This window comes from Falco naumanni, chromosome 2, assembly GCF_017639655.2.
Source record: "Falco naumanni isolate bFalNau1 chromosome 2, bFalNau1.pat, whole genome shotgun sequence".
In the NCBI taxonomy this organism is placed as follows: domain Eukaryota; kingdom Metazoa; phylum Chordata; class Aves; order Falconiformes; family Falconidae; genus Falco; species Falco naumanni.
The window spans coordinates 87,041,245-87,064,858 of NC_054055.1; the positions used below are offsets into that span (position 1 = coordinate 87,041,245).

General features: G+C 35.5%; 1 protein-coding gene across 14 annotated transcripts in view; it reads left to right on the top strand.

Moving 5' to 3' along the window:
* DMD (dystrophin) overlaps positions 1–23,614 on the top strand; it is a 1,096,913-nt gene that overhangs the window by 926,207 nt on the left and 147,092 nt on the right. For all 14 annotated transcript variants that reach the window (XM_040582467.1, XM_040582466.1, XM_040582468.1 and 11 more), the window contains one exon: positions 4,133–4,279. In XM_040582467.1, coding sequence (XP_040438401.1) covers positions 4,133–4,279 — 147 coding nt within the window. The remainder of the gene's footprint in view (positions 1–4,132; positions 4,280–23,614) is intronic.

The following is a 23,614-nucleotide window of genomic DNA, read 5'->3' on the forward strand; positions in this document are numbered from 1 at the left end:
GCAGATTAGATAAAAGGTATACAAAGACAGAATAAAGGGAGTAGGAGTGGGGTTTGTCTTGTGTAATTTCACATCTGCTGGGTACCTGTCTGTGTGTGAGCTAGTTGCCTAAGCTTTCAATATAGTCAATGAAAACCTGCTCGTTTCATTGTTACTATTCAGAATGTGATACATGCAATGCTGCAGCAAAACCTTACCTTACGTCCAACTTGTGTCTTTGATTATCTATTGAATTAAAGGGACCACATGGCAACTTGCTTAGATGCAAATACCTTCTAGATACCCACATTTAATAGAATATATCTCGGTCTTTGTATCTTTAACATGGAAGAAGTTAAAAATATGATAGAGAGTTGTAGAATCTGCAGTGGCACAGAGTCCATTAGGTATGGTTGATGTCTTTCATGAGCTAAGAATTAGGCACTGTCTTAAGTGCATCTCAAGCAATCGGTTTGAAAAAAGAAAAAAAAGTGGTGGTTCTTTAACCTAAACATGGAGCTTACCATAGGGTATTTTGCATGGGAAAAGTCTGCGTTAGTTCAAAAATCAAGCAGATAATTTCATGGAAGACTAATCCATCAGGACCTGATTGACACAGAAATACAGCTTCTGGCTCCAGAATCTTTGAGACCCAAATTGCTGAGCTGGAAGGGTACGGCAAGAAGTAGGGATGCTGATGCTTTCCCTTACCTTCTGCCCTAAGCAATTGTATTGGCTACTGTCAGACAAGGGACTGGGTGAGATGAGCTTTTCATCTGACTGATTAAGGCCTCTACTTTTAATATTTGGCTGGCTAAGACAGTTATGATGAAGATAATTTGGAGCTGTTTCTGCTATTGCTGTTCACACTGAGAAGTCATTTACAAACTAAGCAATTTAATTGGTTCAAATAGGTCTCTTCATGGTATTGGTACACTCCTGACCGTGTATATTTGTCTTTAAATTACCAACAGCATAGTTCTTTAATTTTTTCTGATATAAATCTGTGATATGTATAGTATTTTTTTTGCAAAAAGAAAAAAAATGGAAAAAAGCAATCATACTGTACAAACTGATTTTAAAAAATATGTTTCTGTAAACCATTTTAGTCATACTGATGCAAATCACAATCCAGTAGAAATTCTAAATTCCTGCTTCTAAAAATGACAAGTACTGGAGAAGATATAAAAATTACTACTGTTTAATAAACTCATTTGAACACATGTTGAAAAAAAGAAAAGCACTCACGCTGAATTTCACTTACCCTAAAACAAAAACCTAGATCTAAACTCATGCTTGTTGTCTCGTGGACTGGTTGTCTGTGTTAAACTTGCTTAACACAGCCTTAGAGTTGCTGACCTTTCTAATCCTACCATGCCCTACGCCAAATCTTTCTATGAATTTTTTTTTTCTTTTCTATCTACAGTTTTTAATTGTAAGCTTACTGGCAATAATTAGATAACTGTGTATTAACTAGCATTCTTTTTTTTGTTGTTGTTGCTGCTGTTTCTTATGTTTTGATTTGTCATAAATATACTAGTAAAAATTCAGGCTTAGTAATAATAGAATACAAAATATAAAATTTAAAGATGGTCAAATAGCTGTTTTATTTTGCATGTTGGCAAATTAGCATAACACTGCAAAAATCAGCATTCTTGCAGCAGAAAATACAATTAATAAAGGCATCAATTGAAGAAGGGGTGGAAGACAAATTTTATTTTTCACTTCCATACATATTTCTTTGATTTGATTTCTTTTCTTTTGACTTGCTTTTGTGCCTTAGCCTTTCTGCTCTGTAAAATAACTTACAGTCAAACCCCATATTGACTAATTATGAAGGATCATCCACTTCACCTTATTTAGATTTAATGATTGTGTGATTTACCTAATCATTTATGTCAATCTTCAAGCAAGACCAGTACTTTCAAGTCAACATTGCAGATGCAAATTGGTCTGAAATCAGTACAGATACTTAAGTATATGTTTAAAAGCAAGTGGTTTGTAAGCTTAGGTCTGTGTGTTTTCCCTGAGCAATGAAGTTTTCAATCAAAGCCTAATCCTATTGCCGTACAAATTATTAGAAAATTAACTTAGTTTAATGCAGAAACTACATTAAAGTAGATTATAGTGTGGGAACTGAACTTTGCATCCATTAATCTGCATTTATTCTATCAATGCTTTTTATTTTATATATGATTTTTAATTCTGTTACGTTATTTTATTTTATATTGTATGTAATAAATATAGGCAAATGTATATTTAAATACAATGTGGGCATTGTTAACACTAGATGAGAGGTGTTCTTACCTCTTGGAAACCAAGCAACACTGTAGGAACCAAGTTGACCGTCCCAAGTATCAGCCACAGAGTCATGGCGGAGCGCTTTGGGCCACTGAAACTTAATAGCTCACAGAAAAAAGTAGTGAAATAACTATTTGCAAGCGAAATGTTAACATGATGGTATATATATCTCTTCAGCCTTTGAAGCCTTTACCTTACAAGAACAAATGTCTATTTTTAAAGCATGTTGTTTGTTCTCTGAAGTCAATTACTAACTAAAATGATTAGGGTAATCACATGTATAACTCTGTGGAATCAAACCAAACACGATCTCCTCTTTTTCCTTGTATTGCAGACCTTGCTCTACAATACACTGTAAATCAGCATTCTCTCTGGTAATGTCAGTTGTGTTCCAGTGGTATAAAACTGGTGAAACAGAGAAGTTAACTGTTATGTCATAAACTTGATGTGTGCCTCTTCTTTCACGTCATGGCACTCGCATCGCCCTCTGCGCCTTCCTCTGCAAAATGCACATCACTCCTAACTGTATTTTACAGATATATTGTTAGAGACATTCACTGTATATGAGCACCACTTACATCAGTCTAACTCCTTATGTTGTAGGGTGATTTAACATAATTACTGGAAGTCAAGTCTGGATTTGAAAGATATTTGAGAAACAATTTTTCACTGACGTTTACCTTTAGTGCATGCAGTTCATGGCATTCTAATGTCTATGAATGTTTTCATCCTATTTACTCTTAAGGTTCACTGAGATACTGGATGGGCTTTGTTGACCTTTTTTGCATCACACGCTGATGAAGTGATTACTAGGCAATAATCTCAGGCTTTTTGGTGATCTAAAATGAGATGCAGACCACATGGTCTGTGTTACAAATGCTGAGAGAATGGAGCTAGAAAGCAAAACTAACAGAGCAAGTAAATTATCCTGCCTTTGTGTGCAGACATTATAAGGCAATAAAAAGTGCTCCTGAAAATGACAGAATTTGTCCCTTACAAATGGCTCATTATTACATTTTAATGTATTTTATCATGTGAAAAACTCATAAATGTCTCCTTAGAAAAAGTAGGTATGGAACAGTAGGAGATGTGTGTAGAGATTCCTCTCTTCGATAGAGTCATGGTGCCCTGAATTCATCTGAATTTACTCAGATGCGTCACAGAAGAAGCATCATCAGGTTGTTGCTTTCAAAATCAAGGAACTTGTAACTAGCAGCTTCTGGTTTTCACATACATTACTGAAATTATTCGCTAGACTGCTCTTATGCATAGTTTTAAAGGTATCTTACAAGATACAATATTTTATTTTTTCTGAAATATAAGTCATGCAGGCTGGTTTGGGATTCATAGCAAAAAGATTTTTAATATTTTTTTTGTACTTCCCATTACTAACCTTTTAATTGTAACATATAAGTTAGCCAAGGCCTTAGTGAGGACTTTTTTATCATTGCTTCTCTTTTTCCATTTGTTGTATTTGGAAACAGCAGTCTTCCTCTGTTTTCATGTGTTAAACAGCACTCACCATCCCATCCACCCCAAGGAAAAATAAAGGGTGAGGGAGGAGAGAAGCATGCGCTGCAGTGCACACCCCAGTGGGTGTGCTGGTTAGAGATTTGGCTTAACTGACCAAAAATTGCTACGAAGGTTCCAACTTTGTATAACCTTCTGAAATCCCAGGCCTTACCCTTCAGATCTAATATTAAGTTATATAAAAAGACTGTTAACTGTATCATGACCAGTATGCTTCCTTTCAGCTTGACATTGAATACCTTTACATTACTAATCAGCTAGTAGAAGAGCCAATAGTTTTTTGAAGTTAGTGCTTATCTTTATTCATATTTAATTCACACAGGTTTATCGAGCAGAACTTGTACCCCTTAAAGAAAAGGTGCATCAAGTCAATGAGCTCGCTCACCGGTTCGCTCCCTCTGATATTCAGCTCTCCCAGTACAATCTCAGCTGTGTGGAAGACTTGAACACAAGGTGGAAGGTGCTACAGGTACATTTCTTATGACTTGTGGTTGTTGTTTTTTTTAATGCTGCATTTAAGTAAATATTATTTATTTCTGTGTGCTTGGTTTTTTGCCTGTGGAATAGCATCGAAGGTGTACTAAGGAGTGAAAGAGGAAGCAGCCTTTCAGTAATGCTGTCTCTATGAGAAAATAGGAGTTAAACTGTCCCTGTATTTCCATATGCTTCCAAATACTTTATCAAATGGAAATGGGTTAACCCAGATTTTCATATAGTTGAAGTTCCATACAGTTAAAATACTTAATGGTTTATTCACCTTTTAATATAAATATTTAGCAATTCTTGATGAGAAATATATCATGTGATAATTTCTTTTAACTCTTATCATCGTTTTACGGGTATTTTTATGGTGTATATGGAAGACTCACGTAAGAAAGTTTACTTCTGCTGCTTCAGTTCTTTTACTATTATTTAAATAATTTTCAGGAGCAGCAGTTTTAAATAAATTCCTTATAGGCAGGTTAATGATTCTGTGCGGTGGAAGCTTTTAAGTCACACCTGTAGAATCAATTATAAAATCACAAGGCATTACATGCATTCACGTAATTAACAAGATTTGATACTGCAAGTAAAACTATTCAGAAAGAGATTTTGTAAACTGAGCTTTAGTGCACAAAAATGTTAAGATATATTATGAAATTAAGGTAAGTATCAATGACAAGTTAGAAATACTGTAAAATATACAGATTCTTTGGATTTTTTGTTTACATCTTGCTTTAAAATTTATATTATTTTGTGTTATCTTGTGATAAAGACTTCAAACGTATAGTTTTTACAAAATGCACTGTATCTTAACTTAGATTTTTAGGAACAGTGTGCATGAGAGAGCATATGTAAGCTTTCACGCACTGGTATACAGTGATGTAGGTCCCACAGCAAGGGAGTAATGTTATGATTAGGTGAAGGTAAATGCCATTAAATTAACTTCATTAAGTGTGGATTTTACTCAATATTTTATTTCATACTACATCGCTGCTTCACATTCCCAAATTGTGTCATTATATTTACCTTAATATATTGTAAAAATATAGAGGGATAGAAGTTAATATTTTTGCCTTCATTGAAAAAACCCAAACATTATCAATGAACAACAAAGTTCCTTCTTGTCCTACATACAGATAAAAGATCATGGTGCTGTCAACTCTAACGGTCAGTAAGAGCTTACCTGCTGCTTTCTGGCTTCTCCAAAAGAAATCTCACAGCTTTGTGACATATCCAGCTTCTTACCAGTTCATGCAAATATAAACAGGATTTTATTTTTTGTTAATTTTCCTAAATCAACAGTTTGCAGTAAGCGTGCTAGCTGAAGTAAAAGATCATTAGTCCAATATCTTTGCTCATTAATATCCACCTTTTTCCAGATCCTGAGGGTAGATTTCAGGTAATATTATTAAAGCAGATCAACAGACATCTGGAAGACAAAATTAGTATTCTCAAAATGCTTATCCCTTGTATAAGAGAAATCACATCTGTTTAATATTTTTAAAAAACAACAGCTGATCGAGCTAACAAATTTGCTATGATTCACTGAAAAATACATTATTTCACTAATAATAAAAGTAGTCAACTAAGTTCCAGTGGTTTGCTGAAATATGCTTCGTTACTTCAGCAGGAAATAAGGGAAAGCAGGAAGATTTTTCAGAGTGAAAGCACCTAGGATATGAAAAATTCAAACAAATCTGAAAGAAAGCCTGAAATAAATGTTTTCTTTCTATCACTTATGAAAGCAATAGACAGAAGGCCAACTTAACATTGTAGGCTCTTTAAAAATATATAGGGCAAATCAAATGTTCACAAACATTACAAAGATAATATGGTCTTTTTCCACGGAGCACAGGAAGTGCTGTGAACAATTCACTTTTCATGGTAAATTATTTTCTCAATTTATCAAATTGTTTCAACTTCTATGAAGATAGATACTTGAAGGCAGTATGTCAGAGTGAGAAACATGTTAGAGCTGATAGAACAGATAGTTAATAGGAATTTTATGCTTTACTGTCTTTTTTCATATTTACCAAAATATTATCTGGAAGATATAGATAGCAAGGTGAAAACACTCCAGTATATTTTTAAACACATCATGAGGGACAAAGGCATAAGTAACTTTGAAAGATTATCATGTACAGAAGGCCAAGATGTGACCCCTTGGAAGAAGAGAAGCACATCTATTCCTATAATATAATTTGTCTACTTAAAAAGAAGCAGAGTTTGAGACATAGTGTGAGGCAGAGCTCATTTTTGTTAGAATAGAATAGCACAGAATAGAATAATTCAGTTGGAAATGACAGATAACAATAAACTAGTCCAACTGTTCTGTGTACGAAGTCTGCTGGACATTGACACTAACACCTGAGTAGCGCTGCTTAGAGTATTATATATTGCTCTGTGTTCGGGTTAGACTTACTTATGTATGACCAGCACTCCAGTTAGGAGTGATACTATTTATAGAAAACTGAAATTTTAGGCACACAATAGGAAAAGCAAAAATTCAATTTTTTTTTTTTTTTTCATGTGAACCATTCTACTTCCAAGATAGGTTCCTACTATTTCTTTCTGATTTACACCTGACTGCTAGGATTTTTTTTCCAATCTTCTTTCTTTCTTCTTTTTGTTTCCTTTTATTGTTTGTTTGATTGTTTTTTTTTTACTAACTGCCTTTCTTATACTAATGTTACACAAAGTATCTCCTTAATACTTTAGTCCTTTCTTCATTTTTCCTATTGATTTCAACCTTATATGTATTTTCATGTGCCTTTCTTTTATACCACCCATATTTTCTCTTTGGCTTCTATTCATTCCTTTTTTCAAAAAGTATTTCTTACCCTTCCCTGCCTTTCCCCATCTTATTTCCCTTATTTCTATGATTTTTTGTTGTTTTGGTTGTTCATCCTCTTTTTTCTCCAGCTATAATGCCTCTTAGCTTACTTGTCAGTTTTTTCCACTCAAAGGTTAGATCTCTCTCTCTCCTTGTCATATTCCTAATGGGGAAAATATTTCTTACCCATGTATCCCATTTCCTAGAAAAAATCACTGCAGGAAAATCATGAAACAGAGGCTTCTGTGCTATCACTTGCCAGAAAGATACTCATTCTTGGTTATGTGGGAAAAGTGCATAAGGACAGAAGGTTTATCAGATCTGAAATAGCAGTGAATTCTAGCGTTATGAGAAAGTTGCAGAGCATTGTGTAGAGGATGAAATGATACCTTGTTTGGAGCTTTATTAACATTGGGACTTTCATAAGATGAGAGGAGGAAATGTATCATTTTAAGCCAAATATTACAGAAATTTAATAATATATTCATTTTATAAACATAAAAGTAAGGCTCACTGTATTCAGTCATTTGCAGTATTGCACAGTGGTTGTACAGTGAGATTTGTACTATTAGTGAATAGTATCAAATATTGCTGCAGAATCTTCCCAGACTTCATTTATGTTATATATTTCCTGTTTATAATAATTTTATTTATTATAAATATTTATATTATATAATGCATGTTGGCCATTAGCATGCTTTTTTGCGTTCAGTTTTGGTGAATATACACTGGAGTGTTACTGGAAGAAAAAACTATGGAAAGCACTCAAGCAATTAGACTCAACCTGTCCTTGTTTTGAATTGTTGTGTGGAGGTGGATTTCGTTAATGAAAGCTAATGCACTCATCTCAGTCACTAAAAACTATATCATCATTTGTGGAGTTTAAGCACTGTGAAAATAATTAGCTTCATGCCTTTAAAAGAGTAGTTTTGAGGAAAATATGCTGTTTATTCTTCCACTTTTCTTCAACATGAAAGGAGATGAAAGCTCTCCAGGGAGCTATTTGTTACGAATTTCACAAGGATCTCTCATGTTCAGACCCTGTGTGCTTCAAACAGTATATGTAATGAGATCGTCCTGGGGGAAAACATGTCTTGCAAACTCTTGCTTACTTCTAGTCAACATTTGAGGAGCCAGGGAGGCCAGATTGGCAGGAGTTATACCCGCTTCACTTTGGACAGAGATCTGGTTGATGTAATGCTGGTCAAAAGGCAAGCCTCCGACATGTGAAAGAATTTACAAGTACCCTGTGGGGAATATAGCCTTCCGTTATCAAGAAAGATTTTTTCGGTTTAACTCAAATTGTACCTACTCTTATTTAGAATACTACCTCTAATAAGCCGAAAAATGTAATAAGAACTGTCTTTCACCCCCAAAAAAATATCTTTTAAGAGATTTTGTCATGATATTTATATTCCAGTGCTTTTAGTTAAGCAGGTTGTAATGAACTGCAGTCATTTGTAAGTGGGTGTCTCTGTCCATATTAGTGGGCCCAGCCTGTCTACTTGTAAAACTGAGCAAGCTGGAGGAAGCACGTTAAAAGGCTAGAGTTAAAACAGCACACACCGTGGAAAGAGTGATAGAGAGATACACAGGTAGATAGATATGTGTATATATATAGATATATACACACACACACACATATATATCTATGGTTCAACTTGGTGATCTTAAAGGTCTTTTCCAACCTAAATGATTTTATGATTCTATGATTTCTATATATGAAGTGGGACCGTAAGGAAGCATTAGCCCTCATTTCAGTATTGTTCCTAACTCCTCAGCTCATCTTGCACCAGTGGCAAAGATTCTCCAGCATGTGGGGATTTGAAGATCGATGTGGTGCAAAAGTGTGCTGCCTCTCACTCAAGGGTCCAGCTGCAACTATTCTGTTCGCTCAAACAACACTCTCTGCTTGCAAGAAGCGGCTAAAGGAAGAGCAGGCTTTTAAGACCACTGCAGGCAGTTATCTAAATTTATATCCTAGTTTTATTTGTATTATGCTGAAGATGGATTCTTTACTGAGCTGTGTCATGCACACTTTTGTAATATGTATCACTGCAATGAATTGTTTCAAAACCCAGCATCTTCTGGGTGCTTCACAAATAATAGCTGTTTCTTTCAATCTGTGGTGAGAAATATGAATGAATTTTACCATCTATGTTTACAGAGTAACTAACATCAAGAATATGAAAGCCAAAAAGCAAATCCCTTCTTTCCTGAAATCAGTGCAAAATTGTGACTATGCATCGGAATCTTGCTGGCCTCCATATGTAGATGTCCCACCAAATATTAATGATAGGTGTTTTCAAATCTTTCTTCAGATCCAGTGATCTCAAAAGCTGAGTCACAGGCATTCTGGGCAGTGGTCCTCAACTCACACCCGGTTTTTGATAGGGGATGAGCACCAGGGCAAATAAGTTGCATCAAAATGTAATTTGAAATCAGTACTGGCCTTTTACAGTGGCTTTTAGGTTTGGGGTTTTTTATTCAGTTTTACTTCACCATCTGTCCTCCATGAATTCCCCAAGAAAAAAGGCCTCAGAAAAGAAGTGAAATAACAGCAAAAATACATGTGTAAAGAAATGTTTTTTTCAGGTCTCTCACAGCTGAATTCAAATAATTTTACCAGAGTCTCAGATCTTTTTTCATTTCTACATGCGTAGCTTGGTCATAGTTTCAGGAAGTATACTTCAGATCTAAACCATGTAATTAAGATTTGACTGAAAGATACTCTTTTATACCATTTTTCCTAAAGAAAAAGAAAAACCTCTTCTGGTTCTTCACAGTTCAGTTGTCCAATTGCTACTGTGTAGGGATCTCATACAGGAAAGCTCCAGTCCTACAATTAAATAGAAAATCTGCCTTTAACTTTTTGTATATCTTACATTACAATAAAAGTTATTTATTCTGAATTAAAGAGTGAGTTTAAACCAAGGGGTATGTTAAAAGTGGATAGATTGGCAGATGATGCAACAGTAGCACAAAAAGATGATTCTTCCTCTGCAGGAGACATAAAATGTCATGCATATATATGAGTATGCCATATAAAAGGCAGTGAGATTTATGTATTTGAGCATTATTGTCTTCCTATTACCTAGCAGTTGCTTTTTCTTTCCATTGTGTCATTTCATTAATTTTAAAAATTGATTTGTTTGTATTTGTTTGCTTTTCCGCTTTTTAAAACTATATTTTAACTTATGTCATCTGCAAGTAGCTGACAAAAACTGGAGACAACTTTTCCAAATATACAAAGCCAAAATTCTAGCTCATCTATAATTACACTAATTAATGCATTACTAAAATCGTAATTCTTTTCAACCTTGAAATTTGAAATTATTTCAGTAGTTGCAGATTTCATCTTCCCAGTAGAGGGAGGTTTTGATCCTTTTTGGAAAGCTGCTTGAGCTTTCCCATCAGACTCATTAGTTAAAATCTTGTTTTGTATATTCCATGAGAACTGGAACTTCTGCCAAAACCACAGTTGTTATGGTTCTTTAATGGTCTCTTATTTATTTAATTGGCTATGCCAGTTGGATGCCGAAGTCATACACCCATATATTTTTCTTCATTTCTGTTAGCTTGAGTCTCCGTTTTGCTCAATGTTTCTCTGCAAAAATATGCATATAGATTCATTTTACAGTAATTTTTTTCTTTAGAGATTCTATTTATTTGTTTCTGTAAGCTAGTGGAGGAAGGCCAGCTATTTGGATCGGGATTCAATTCTTTAATGAAGTATGTGTCAGAAATTGGAAAGATTCCTTAGTAAATTGGTAGGACATCTTCATTGCTCTTTGTGGCATGTTTAGGGCAGTCAGGGAATGAAAGTGTGTATGTAAGTATAAACAGCCATGGTTATCATCAACAGCCATGCCAGCAGGAAATTTAGTAAAACCATGTTAAAGTTATAACATTCTGTGTGATGAATTTCAGTTTGTTTAAACTGTAAATGCTTTAGTCATTTTTGCTATAAAAGATACATTCATTTTAGAGTTTTGTTATTTTTTTAACTTCCTTTCCTTTATAATTTTGTCCTCTGTGAAGATTTGCTTTGAAGAACCAGGCAGAAGTACAGCAGTTTACCCTACTTCATATTCTTATTTCAATAGGCATATATAGATTTCTTTTGATGTATTTTTTAGTTTCTCATATATTTGTATGAGTATATGGGATTATAAAAAATGTGAGTTACATTTTTTTATAATGCTGTGGTTTAACCCCAGCTGGTAACTATGTACCACGCAGCCACTCACTTACTTCCCCCTTACCCAGAGGGATGCGGAGGAGAATTGGAATGTAAAACTCAAGGGCTGACTTAAGAACAATTTAATAGGTAAAGCAAAAGCCGCACATGCAAGTAAAGCAAAACAAGGAATTCATTCGGCACTGCCCATGGGCAGGCAGGTGTTCAGCCATCCCCAGGGAAGCCGGGCTCCATCACGCATAGCGGTTACTTGGGAAGACAAATGCCGTAATGCTGAATGCCTCCCCCACTTCCTTCTTTTTCCCCCAGTTTATACACTCAGCATGACATCCCATGGTATGGAACATCCCTTTGGCTAGTTTGGGTCACCTGTCCTGGCTGTGTCCCCTCCCAATGTCCCATGCTCCTCCAGCCCTCTGGCTGCCAGGGCCTGAGAAACTGAAGTGTCCTTGACTCAATATAAACTTCACCCTGCAACACCCAAAACCATCAGTGTGCTGTCGGCATTGTTCTCACACCAAATCCAAAACACAGCACTGCACCAGCTACTAAAAGGAAAATTAACTTTATCCCAGCTGAAACCAGGACATATAAGTGCAAAGAAAAGCACTTAAAATTTATCAAATGTAAAAAAATTTTACACATGCAACTTGAATTTAGCCTGCTGTTTGTACAGTCTTTTTATGTGCAATATATTTTGTAAGATCTCCAATTTATCTGGTGATAGATAAATGATATAAGAGAATGGACATATTACATGTCAGCCTTGTTTCCTTATAAAATAAGACTTGCACAATTTACTTCCACCTGTCAGCAGTTTTGGCAGCACACATCTGTATGAGTCACACCAGACTATATTTAGGATACTGGGGAAAACAGAGGTTACGATACTGTTAAAAGTGTAGTCACTGGAAACCAGCATCTACTAGTTCTGTCGCTTTTTAGTCAAGCAGTTTTAGCTAAATCATTCAGTTTATTGCTCTTTAACTTATTTACTAGGCACCATTGAACCTGTACTGAAGATGGAATTATTCATATTTTTTAATGTTTATGTTCCATAATAACTGAGCATCTCAAAAAACATTAATTGAAATTATTTCTGAAGTCCCTTTAACATGGCAAGTGGAAGTTACATTTGGAGAATTAAAGCCCTACGTTTCAGTCCTACAAAGATGTGTAGATTATGGGAATTTTTACCTTGGATGCTAAAATTGCACAAATAGCTTAATTTTATTTATTTTTTCCCCCAGTTGAGAGAATATTGCCTGACTTCTTTCAACACCTTTTTAGTGTGTGACCTGATTCTAATCAGCTATATTTAGGCTGTTCATTATGAAACTTAGGGGCTTTTTAAGGTAAGAATGTGTGAGGGTGAAAAGCCAGGAAATGCACAAAGTTAGCAGCAGTTAGACCAGTGAAAGCAAACAAGGACAACACAAAAATGAACCTTGCAATTATAAATCAATCTCCAGTCCTGACTTCCACATGACAGATGCCTTTCCTTGCCAAAATCTGATCAACTGTCAGAACTCATAATTCCTGGGTTGGATTTTAAAATGCAATAGAATAGGACAGGATTGCGTAGGGTCAGGTAGGGTAGGATACATTGTCAGCTATCTGCTGACACCAGAAGGATGATGGGTCTTATCCATTTCTGGTTCTGCTCCATACCCTGGAGGGGATCTACACTGCTGACACAAATCATCTGTCCATTCATGCCTGCTTGTTTGAAGGGAGGTTAAAGCAGATGTAGAAAGTTTGCTTTGAATGTGGAACACATTTGTCGCAGATAGAGCATTCACAGAATTTAAGAGCTGTCCTGTAAAGGCACTCTCTAATGTGATTTTCAGAGGCTTGTAACTCAGTGAAACATTAATGAATATCCTTGGATTGGAAGCAATATAAAGCCTCTTACATTCTAAGTGCCAGTGCCAAAGTATTGTTAAAGGTTTTTAGAGGGAGAGAATGTAAAACTGGCAAAAAATATTCCTCTTTCTCCCCATTTTTGCAAATCCTTTCTTCTGAAAGGCTGTGATATTTTTTCTGAAGAAAGTTCATTTAAATCAACATAAAGCCCAAGCCAGAGAAAGAATGTGCAAATTCCCAGTGCAAAAGGTTGTTAACCAACTTTCTTTTTCTTTCTTGAGTCATTTTGTGTCTTTCTCACATTATCAATTACATATTATATCACTGCAGATATTTTTATGTCAGACTGTCTACTTTAAGTTTACAGAAAGCTTTTACAGTCTTTAGGCTAGGCAGTATTTTGTGTTAGATCTCTAAATCTTTTTGCTTCAGTAAGACTTTAAGCCAAGTAAGATATTTTTGCCATTTTAAAAAGTACTGTTAACAGTAGTGTTTAAAATACTACAAATGTCAGTAGTATTAAATTCTGACACGGTTTTAAAACCAGCCTTTGTAGATGATTATATGTGTCATTTTCAGAATATTTTCACAAGGTGCTCTCTAAAATTGCCATTGTATTTTTCATCACAGCTTGAGTAAAGCTGAATGTCGGGTCCTTATACAGTAAATTATGGGCAATGTGGAAGTCAGATAATGATATGTTAACTGTAGGGGAGGGCACCTTATAATTAAAATGGCTCAACTCCTGGTATGTGTCGTGTGTGCAAACTTTTTTTATAAAATGCTTCCTAATTTGGATCCACTTGGCACAACACAGGCAAAAGGAGTTATTTCAAGATGCTCATTGCTACCTGTGGCTCATCTAAGCCATTCAGTTCTTGTGCTTGCTGTTGCTTTATAAAACACTGATACTGCAATAACCTTGAGAAATGCACCCCTTAGTTGCATAACAAGCATAGCATAAATTATGGTTCTTGACGCAGAGTTTAAAATTTCAGTTTTCATTCATATTATTTTTTTATTTCTTTTGTACTTGGAGAATCATAGCAACATCCAAATCCTATGTTACAGTAATGAATTCTTTAGAGTATGCCATTTTGTTTGGGAAGTCTCAAGTGTGTAAGTTGATGACTCTATTAGTCTTCTTTTCCGTTCTCTTCAGTGTTCGAAGTTGGTTCTCTGCCATAGCTCAGTTTGATTTAAAACAAAATTAATGGCAAGACTAATTAGCATTAATCTATCTAGAAAAATAAGTCTGTGTCTATGTTTGTAAATAATATATTTATTGTGCTAGATGTTTTCACTTTCATCTCTGTTTTTTTATATTGATCTCCAGTGATTTGTGCCCTTTCCCCCCATTACCCTCATTTATGACTTTGTCATCTGTAAAAACAATGAGTTCTGTCCTACTTTTCAGATGCATAGCTGATAATACAGTGCTGTTTCAGCAGTGCAGTGATTTATTCAGAAGATGTAGAAGAATGTGTCTTCCATAAAATAGCTTTGTGTTTCTTGTATATCCCAGCATTCCAGTTCCTTATCTCAAAACATCACATTTCAAATCCTGAATTGACTTTGTCTGTACTTTTGCCAACCAAAGAGCTAAGATAACTGAATTTGGTTTGCACATCAGTTGTCATAGCTAGCTGCAAAATATCCCTGAATCTGGTTAGGTTTACCTTTAAGGAGAAAGGGGTTAGTATTTTTCTTATAAAGCATTCATAATTTTTTCAGCTTTGAGTGACATGTAAAATACTGTCAGGCCAGCATGGTCTGTTTTGGAACTCATTCAGGCTTCCTTTTTTAAAAAGTAAAAATCTAATCCTTTTTTGGCACCAGTGAATAGGAGGTCAGGTCCCAGCAAATAAATTTTCTGAAAGACAGAGGCAAATCCAATTTTTGATCACCGCTTTTCTTTCTCAACACTGTGCCCCCACACTGTTAGACTGTGCTCAGTAATTTCCACAGCTGATGGGATAAGCCTGTGATGCTTAACATTGCCAAGTCATGCTGATTATTTTAGTTTTGCCAATGACACTCCACATAATTTTTCAAATTATTTTAACCTCGTACATGAATTTACATGTTTTTAGATAAGAATCCATTTATAGATATGAAAGGGATGTTATGAAACTTAGTTACATTAGAATGAAATTGTGTTGATTTGGTGTAAATCACAGTAGTCTTTTAACCTTTCTGTAGTTCTGATAGTATACATAGTTTAAGGATCTGGCTCATTACCTAGAAAAAGGGGCCTGAAAAACAAACTCTATTTCATGGAGATTTGTGTTTATATGTATTTATCGCCACACAGGCCAAGGCCCCTGAATCACGATTAACAGTGTATTTGCAATGTGAGCACTACAGTATGTGGAATGGGCTTTGGACACAAACTATGATGTTGTATTATTCTGCATGTTTATTAGGAACATCATTATATTTAAGGAAAACATGGATGTTGTAAAAGCTTCCACTAGTCTGTGAATCTATTCTAGAAAAAAAATCACTGACTCTTTAACAGAGCATTTACATGCAATTATACGGTATTCAGTGTTAGCACTGCCCCGTAAAATAGGAGGTACAGGACAGATTTTAGACTGGTATGTTAGAACTTAAGCCACCATGGACCTTTGCCTTTGTCTGCTCTGCCATCCCTCACAACTGCACTGTTATCCCTGCTGAGCTTGCACAGCTCAGATATCCTTGTATGACCCAAGAACAACATTTGTGCCTTTCTGTGCCAGAAGAAAAACCCTTTTTTGTACAGTTTGTCAAAGAACATCCTAGGAAAGAAGTAAAAGCTGAAAGAATAAAAAGCCTGATTTGCTGTTTTTAGAAATCTAATGAATTCTTAAGCCTTTAGATACGAAATATTATTTGTTCCTGATCATTATAGCTCTTCGGAGGAATAGGTCCAAAAGTTGTATTCATAGTTGTACACAAAGTAGATTTCATGAGCTCCCGGGCTCTATTATTTACATGATCACTATATTCACACAGCACTGCTACTGCTTAGTGATACTGTATTTCACTGTCTTTCTCATATTCAGACAGGCTCTAGCTTGCCAAAGGTTTTCAATTTTTTTTACTTTTTTTTTTTTTTTCCCCTCCCTGAATGAGCATATAACTAACAGCTGTTTGGTTTTGGCTCCATGTCTACATTCTTTGAAAGCTGGAGAATTAAATTGCTGACATTCAGACAACACTAATTCACATATCCAGGGAGCCTAATTTGCCATCCCTGAGATCCTGATTCCCGGTGTTCATGGGTTTAAAAACCATTTCAGTGACACAATGTAAGAATAAGCTGGGGAGTTTCAATAGTATGATCCTAAACATAATCACATTTTATAAACATCTGCGTCATTATTGGTGTGATTCATCTCCAAGCTGTATACAGCTGTGTTTCCAGTTTCAATTAACAGTCCCTTAATTGCATATCCATCTCATGTTACTAATTTAGTTAATTTATTCATAATTAAGAGTATTCTATTTTCTACGAAGGTTTATTGAGCTTGGTACATCGCAAAAAAATAAAAAAAGAACCCCTAAGGCTAAAGGATTTTGATTTCTTACAATAGTCACATCAGAACAAAAATGTCATTCACACTCCTAGAGAGGGAAACAAGATATAAGGGACATTTTTTCTTTTCTCACTGTGGAATGAGAAACCTTTGGAAGGGTTTTGCTTTTTGTTTGAAAGCAAATGACGGTATGAATGTGGTCTTTTCTCCTCTTTTTTGCCTTTCTCCCTTTTGCCCAAAATCTAACATAATTCTATAGTTTAGACTGATACAGCAGGTTATAATTTGTAAGAAGAAATGATAACACTAAAAAGGGTGTTACAAGAACAGAGGTATGTAGGAGACATGAATCATCCTGCCTTTTGCATTTTTGTCCTCTAACATTTATATTTTAGAGTACAATGTATTTAAAAGAACCTGTGTGATTTAGGAACTATGAGATAACTTAAAAATTAAGCCTAAGACACACTCTGGTGGAAGATGAGGACGGTCTTAGTAATAATATTTATCAAAAGAAGTGTTTGCTTTTTAGGAAAGGTCTTTTGTATATCAGTACAATAATAATGTGTGCAAAACAGTTTAGAAGTCCCAGAAACAAACATTACAGTTGCCCACAATCAAATGATGTTCTTCACTTACCGTTTTAGCAGGATTGGTTACAACTCTCCAGTACTTTGTAAATACACAGATACTGTCTTCTCCATTACCTTTACAAGCCCTACTGGGATATTCATTCTAGGAAATATCTATAATTTTAAGGAGTTGTTTGTATAAATGGTCCTCTTTGGGGAAAAAGAAAAAAAAAACACCTCATCCTAAGCATGAAGTATTTTGATACTTGTGTGTTAGAGAGCAGGTGAGTAGAACACTGGAAGCTCAGCATCCCTTTCTGGAAAATGAAAGAGGAAAAAATACGGTACAGTCTTCCCTCTTTAAAACCAAAAATACTTGTTAGTTATTTGAGATAAGTATTATTTCCTGAGTAGACTATCACATTGCTATAATTTGAAATAAACAGAGGACAGAGTTGTACAGAAAACATTGAAATAGTCTGATCAATTTGTCTCAAGCAGAGCTGCAGGTTTTTAATGACAGCTGCTGAATCTCTTCTAGCTGAAAATCACAGCTGTGTGCTGCTTTTTCCTTTAATCTTCCCCTTCCTCCAATCTCCTTGATGCTCTTTTTAGTTTCTCGCATTGCTCTTTTTCTCCTTGAAGCTTTCTTTCTTCCTCTTCATACAAGCTTCTCCTTGTCTGTCGTACCATCTACAGTCACACCACTACTTACTAAAAAAGCTAGAAAGAAAATAATTTAACAAATACAGAACACAGCTAGAAAATTTATAATCTGACATGAGAAGAAACGAAAGGGATGGAGAGAGGAAAAGTGCAGTGTAAGGTGCAAGTGAGGTAGGCTTTTAGTCATTGCGGTTTTACAAATCACAACCTTTTCTTTTTGGAAGGAATTTCTTAAGATTAGAGATAAAGATACTGCCATGCTCTAAGGAGACTTCTAAAGCTCTTCAAAGCAGACAATCTCACAGTTTTCTTTTCTTTTACTTGTCAAATATTAATGCTGGAATGTAATCTTCTGAAGACAATAAAAGTTTGAACCATTTCAACCTTTTAACAGCATACTCTGTGTATTTAGCAAATAGAATGACAGTTGCAGTGCTAACCTTGCTGTACGAATTCCAGGCTGCCCCACCTTTTCTGATTAAAATGGTGATTAGGGTTAAAGGAGATTATAGCAATTTCCCAGGGTCCTGTTGTGCTGCAAGCCCAGGGTAAGAGAGGGTGATTCAAGTGCCTGCAGAAAGAGAGATTATCACAGGTTGATCAATCTTCAAATTTTTATGGATTTTTGCTACCTTTGTTACTTGTGTACATTCTCTAGATTTTACTATGCAAGAACAGAACTTGATTCAGTTTCTGTACACAAATAAAAGTTAATAATTTTCTCCTTCCAAGGAGAGATGGGTCTTCAAAACAGAGCGCATAGGCCTTTTAAATTTTATCATATTAATATTATACTCTGGAGGTTTGTTGCTTTTACTTTTCCTTTGTCTTACTGTACATAAAATGATAGGGTAATTGTACCTTGTACTTCAGATGCCAAGTTTGATCCCTCTGGAAGTCTATAAGCATGTAAACCTATGTGGATTTGTATTTTAAAGGGAATTGCACGTGATATGCTTATCTTCCCAGAGAGATGCCTGAGCCACAAGTTGGAAATAACTCTATTGTCCAGACCTTGATTCATCTTCCTGCTTAAATAAAGCTTTTCAGATTAAAGTTTTGGGTTCAGATCTTCACAAAGATCAGACTGCAGGTCTGAGCCCTCAATTTCATGACATTAGACATGGGTTTCCCATCTATGTTCTTCCCAGCTAGAGGGCTTTGTACACGCAGCATTAGGAAAATGTTGGTTGTTTTTTATCTTCTGCATACTTTTACTGACAGAGAAGAAAATAAATACCTGTCATGAAAATATTGGTACATATTTTGTGTGTTTCAGCTTTATGTCTTCAATCACAGAGGACAATTTTACTTTTTCCATACTCTCAGAACTCCTGAGGAACCTGGAACATAGGCCCATATAGTGGTAATCTGGGTAGCATATGAGTATTATTCTGCTCACAGTTGCTGCTGCTTACAGAGTAAGCTGTTGAACTGACCAGCTCCAAACTGCAGTTCTGAATTCCCCATTGGTTTAGTCATCATTTGTTTTACCATAGCATATATCTGTTTTAATAGAGAAATTAGTGTCTTTTGCAATAATAGACATCCCAGCTCTCTGGACATGTCTTTCTCTGGATCATTCAATACCTGAAATGTTTGTGTTAAATGTTTACTTGTTGTGTAAAACAAGTGTGGTGATTTTGAGTCACTCTCATGTGGGAAATAGAGCTGTATTTAACCAACCACTAAAAAGCCCAGCCTGGGCCTGACCAGGAAATAAACCAGTCATTAAAACATCAATAAAGCGAGAGGGATCATTTAGGCCACCAGAAGACCAGAGGTATTCCAGTTATGAGAAAGCAGTTTGCCCCTCTGATAGGATGCCCACATCTGCTCCTGAATGTAAGTGCAAGTGCTGTGTGCTCCACCTATGCTGGTCCTGTTTACTCCAGTAGAAAGCACATGTAAAAGCAACAGGATTCATCTCCCTGTTTCCTGGCCGTGTCTTATGTGTCACTTATGTGTCACTTGTGGAAAATCTTCAAGGCTTCTTGGCCTGTTATACTAAATGAATAAAACCATGCAGATGTGAAAACCTAGATATGTTTCTGAGGTTTTTGTGTGTGCTGCCCTCCTACTCCGAGGATTGTAAAATCCCATTAAAGCAGCAGCCTCTCAAACTACTTCAGCAGGTTTGGGGTTTGATTGTGGGGGTGGGTTTTCCAAATATCCAGATGCATAGGTGAACTTCTAGAATTTTAATTATGTCTGTATCAGATGAGCTACAGAAATATAAAAGGGGGTTGGGTGAGATTTAATTTCAGATAGCAGCTTAATTAACTGCATTTGTAAAAACTAGTGCAACTTTAATTAAATGTCTCTCCATTAATTTAGTTACTTAATAGAAAGTTTATTGGGATAGTCCTTACAATTTGAACTCTTCCTGTCTGAGCATCTTAAATAACAGATCAAAATAATAACTAAAAAAAAAAAAAAAAAAGGCAGCAATACCGTATTTAAGCTTTTCCTAAATTTCTACCAGGAAATCTAGATTTTTTTCAAATGGCAGAAGGGTTTTTTTCCTCCTAAATACTTACCCTGATTTGAGAATTTTATAACAGGATTGGACATCTGAAAACTGAACCTATAAAGAAGTATTGAGGAAGTATTTTCCTCTTCTCATACATGTTGGGGTTGATTTTGTTTTTATTCCACATCACCTTTTGTCCCTTTTTCAATGTCATATCAATGCTGGCTTGTACCACCACAAAATTACCACTTGCTAGACTGTTCAGGGCACAGGTGCGTTGGGGTTATTTGTGATGCACAGGGGAAGCTGTTCACATTCTGGGTCTGCAAGATTCTATGCTCTCAGAGGTATGAGTAGAGGAGCAGGTCCAGTAAGGAGAGCAGGGGCACGAGACACTTTAATACTTTTGTCGTCTCCCATAGGAGCCCACACATCTCCAGCACAGCATGTACCTTCTCTCTGGTTCTCCGCTCTGAGATATGCAGGGAGACAGAGAGGCTGGAGCACTGTGCATCATTACAGCAGGGCGTGCAGCTATTTACACGAAACCCACGTTGTGTGTCCACCTTCTCTCATGACCCAACAACAGGAGAAAAGGTTAAGTATTTTTTTTCAGAGTCAGGCTGCATCTATCTGAAGCAGAAATATATAGAATATATAGAATATATAGAATATAATATGTTATACTAAATGTTATATATAAATTACAATTCATTTCAACTTACCTTCCATTTCTGAACCTACACCAATAATTACAATCTTCCAGCGATAACACTTAGAATGTCCAGTAGTATATACTTTCCTCTAATTGAAATTATTCCCACTGCCCTACATTTCCCTTTAAAATTGAAAACTGAATTGCATTGATACTTTGCCAAAGACACTGTCCCTAATAATTTTCTTTTCCTTCCCAACACCTATCGCATACATCAGTTGCATAAATGGTAAATTGAAGCCTTTTTAGCACAGCTGGATATTTTCATTGATTCTTTTCATCTGAGTGTAATTCATTAGAGTTTCTTCATCTTTTTGTCTGCAGTGTACTTTATCTACAGAACGGTGGGATCTGTACAACAAAATAGAACAAAATGTACAAGGACTTCAAGTCCTTCCAATGTCATATCTGTCAGATTACAAATTTGAGACAAACAATCCCATTTGCTTGCCTTCTTTGAGGTACCTATGTATCTTAATTTATTCCATACTGACAAAGAAACTGTGAGAAGTTGTACTTGATTGTTCCAATCCTCCTGCTTGTGATTTGCATTATTACTACCATTCCAAATGTTCTTTGAAGTATATACTTATACAAATATATCCTGGCATTTAGAAAGGCTCAGGTTTGCTTTTTTTGGAAATTATGGATATTATGGTCTCTGTCCCACAACTTCACCATTTCCATCAGGATAACTATATGTATTTATAAAACTTTTATTTCTCTCCTGTTCCTTGTTTTAGGAAAAAGCAAGTTTGCCACCCTGACTAACACAACTTTTTCAAACATTTTGTAACTAAATGTTTTGTAAAAACTGAAAGTGTTATTGGAGGAGAACAACTAAACATTTTTTTTTACTTATTATACATTTTAAAGTATAAAGACTTTTGAAAATCCCTAAGTGAAACTACAAACAGTGGGGTTTTTTTTAAATAACATTGCATTCTGTTCCTTTTTTTCTCAGCATTTTAATTTTATGTCCCAGGAAATTAACCACATTTTCTGCTCAGCTTTGTAACTACAAATACAAAAGTCATGTACAAGTACTTAACATGCATAATATAAATAGTTGACATTGTCAAAGAAAATAATACACGTGAAATCAAGTACTCGCTATTCAAGTAAGTAAAAAAATTACTTTTCTTGGAAGTGTTGGAGTGAATTTTAACTACTAGTCAAACTTTCAGTTAGATCCTATTTCCCAAACAGCAACAAACTAATTTAGCAGACTTCAACAGAAATACACACTTGCTGAGATGGTCAACATCTCAGATCTCCTTGTTATTTGGGGAGCATTGCCTGATTTCCTTCACCTAATTAATTGATGGAAAGTCTTGACTAAATGGTGGATTTGGGGTAAATGGTGGATAGTCTTTCTGTACTTTTTTATTTGCTGTCATTGAAATGCTTTGTCTATGGTACAGCAGGTTGGTTGAAGTTAAGTTTGATTGCTATATATTCTTGAACTGTTCAGTGAAACAAACAGTAAAAGAGTAATTTTCCATGAAGGCATAGTGTGATAATTAAAACAGGAATTTGGGCAGGACATTAGGTTTAGGAACTCACGAGCCATTTTTCTCAGTGGTAGGAAGTGCTTCTAAATGAACCAAAATAACTTGTTCAAAAGAAAGCCTGAAGTAATGAGCAACATCATTATGATCTCAACCTACTCTGCCAACTTACAAGATGGGTGCTGCCACTGCTAGGACAGTTGCTCTAGTTTCAGTGTCTCTGGTAGCTGATGTAATGTCTGCAGACTGTTAGAGCTATAAAATTACAAATCTAGAAGATGGTGTTGATTGTGCTCCTTCTGAAAAAAAAATGCACTTATTTTAAAGGTTCTTTGCTCTAACAAAGAGTTCACATTCAATTATTTTGTAATGTTGGTATATAACATGCCTAGATAGTAATAACAATAGTGTCTTCTACAGTAATATTTTGAAGGACTACATTTCTTCTGTACTATCATATCCAGGATGTTTATCCTAAGTCATTTCATAGTCATTCATTAATTATTGTAGCAAAGTCTACGTTTCAGTTCTTCTGGAAGTGTTTTGCTTAATGGCCTCCATGCCCCAGGACATTTCAGCCATACCACCTCTTCTTGAGCACAAAGGGAGATGCCCAGGCCCGAATGTTTGTTAAGCTTCAATGTTAACATACTGTTGACCTTCAGAAAGGTCAGGATTCAAAAGACATCAAATCTGCAGCTTATCCTATGCCTTTGAAGCACTGCTGAAGTCAAAGAACTTTTGCCTTTCTACCAAGCATGAAGCAGGTGCTCAGTCAATTAGTTGTGATGTCTGTTCTGCTTTGCCTTTAAAATAATAAATAATATTCAAGTCCGATTACTCAGTAATGTGCCTTAGGCTTACAAAATTATCCAGACTCATTCTGATTTACAAAAGGTGGTCTGATCAACCAGAATTTCTTTTCTCTGTGCTTACTGCTACTCCATTCAATCTTGTTAA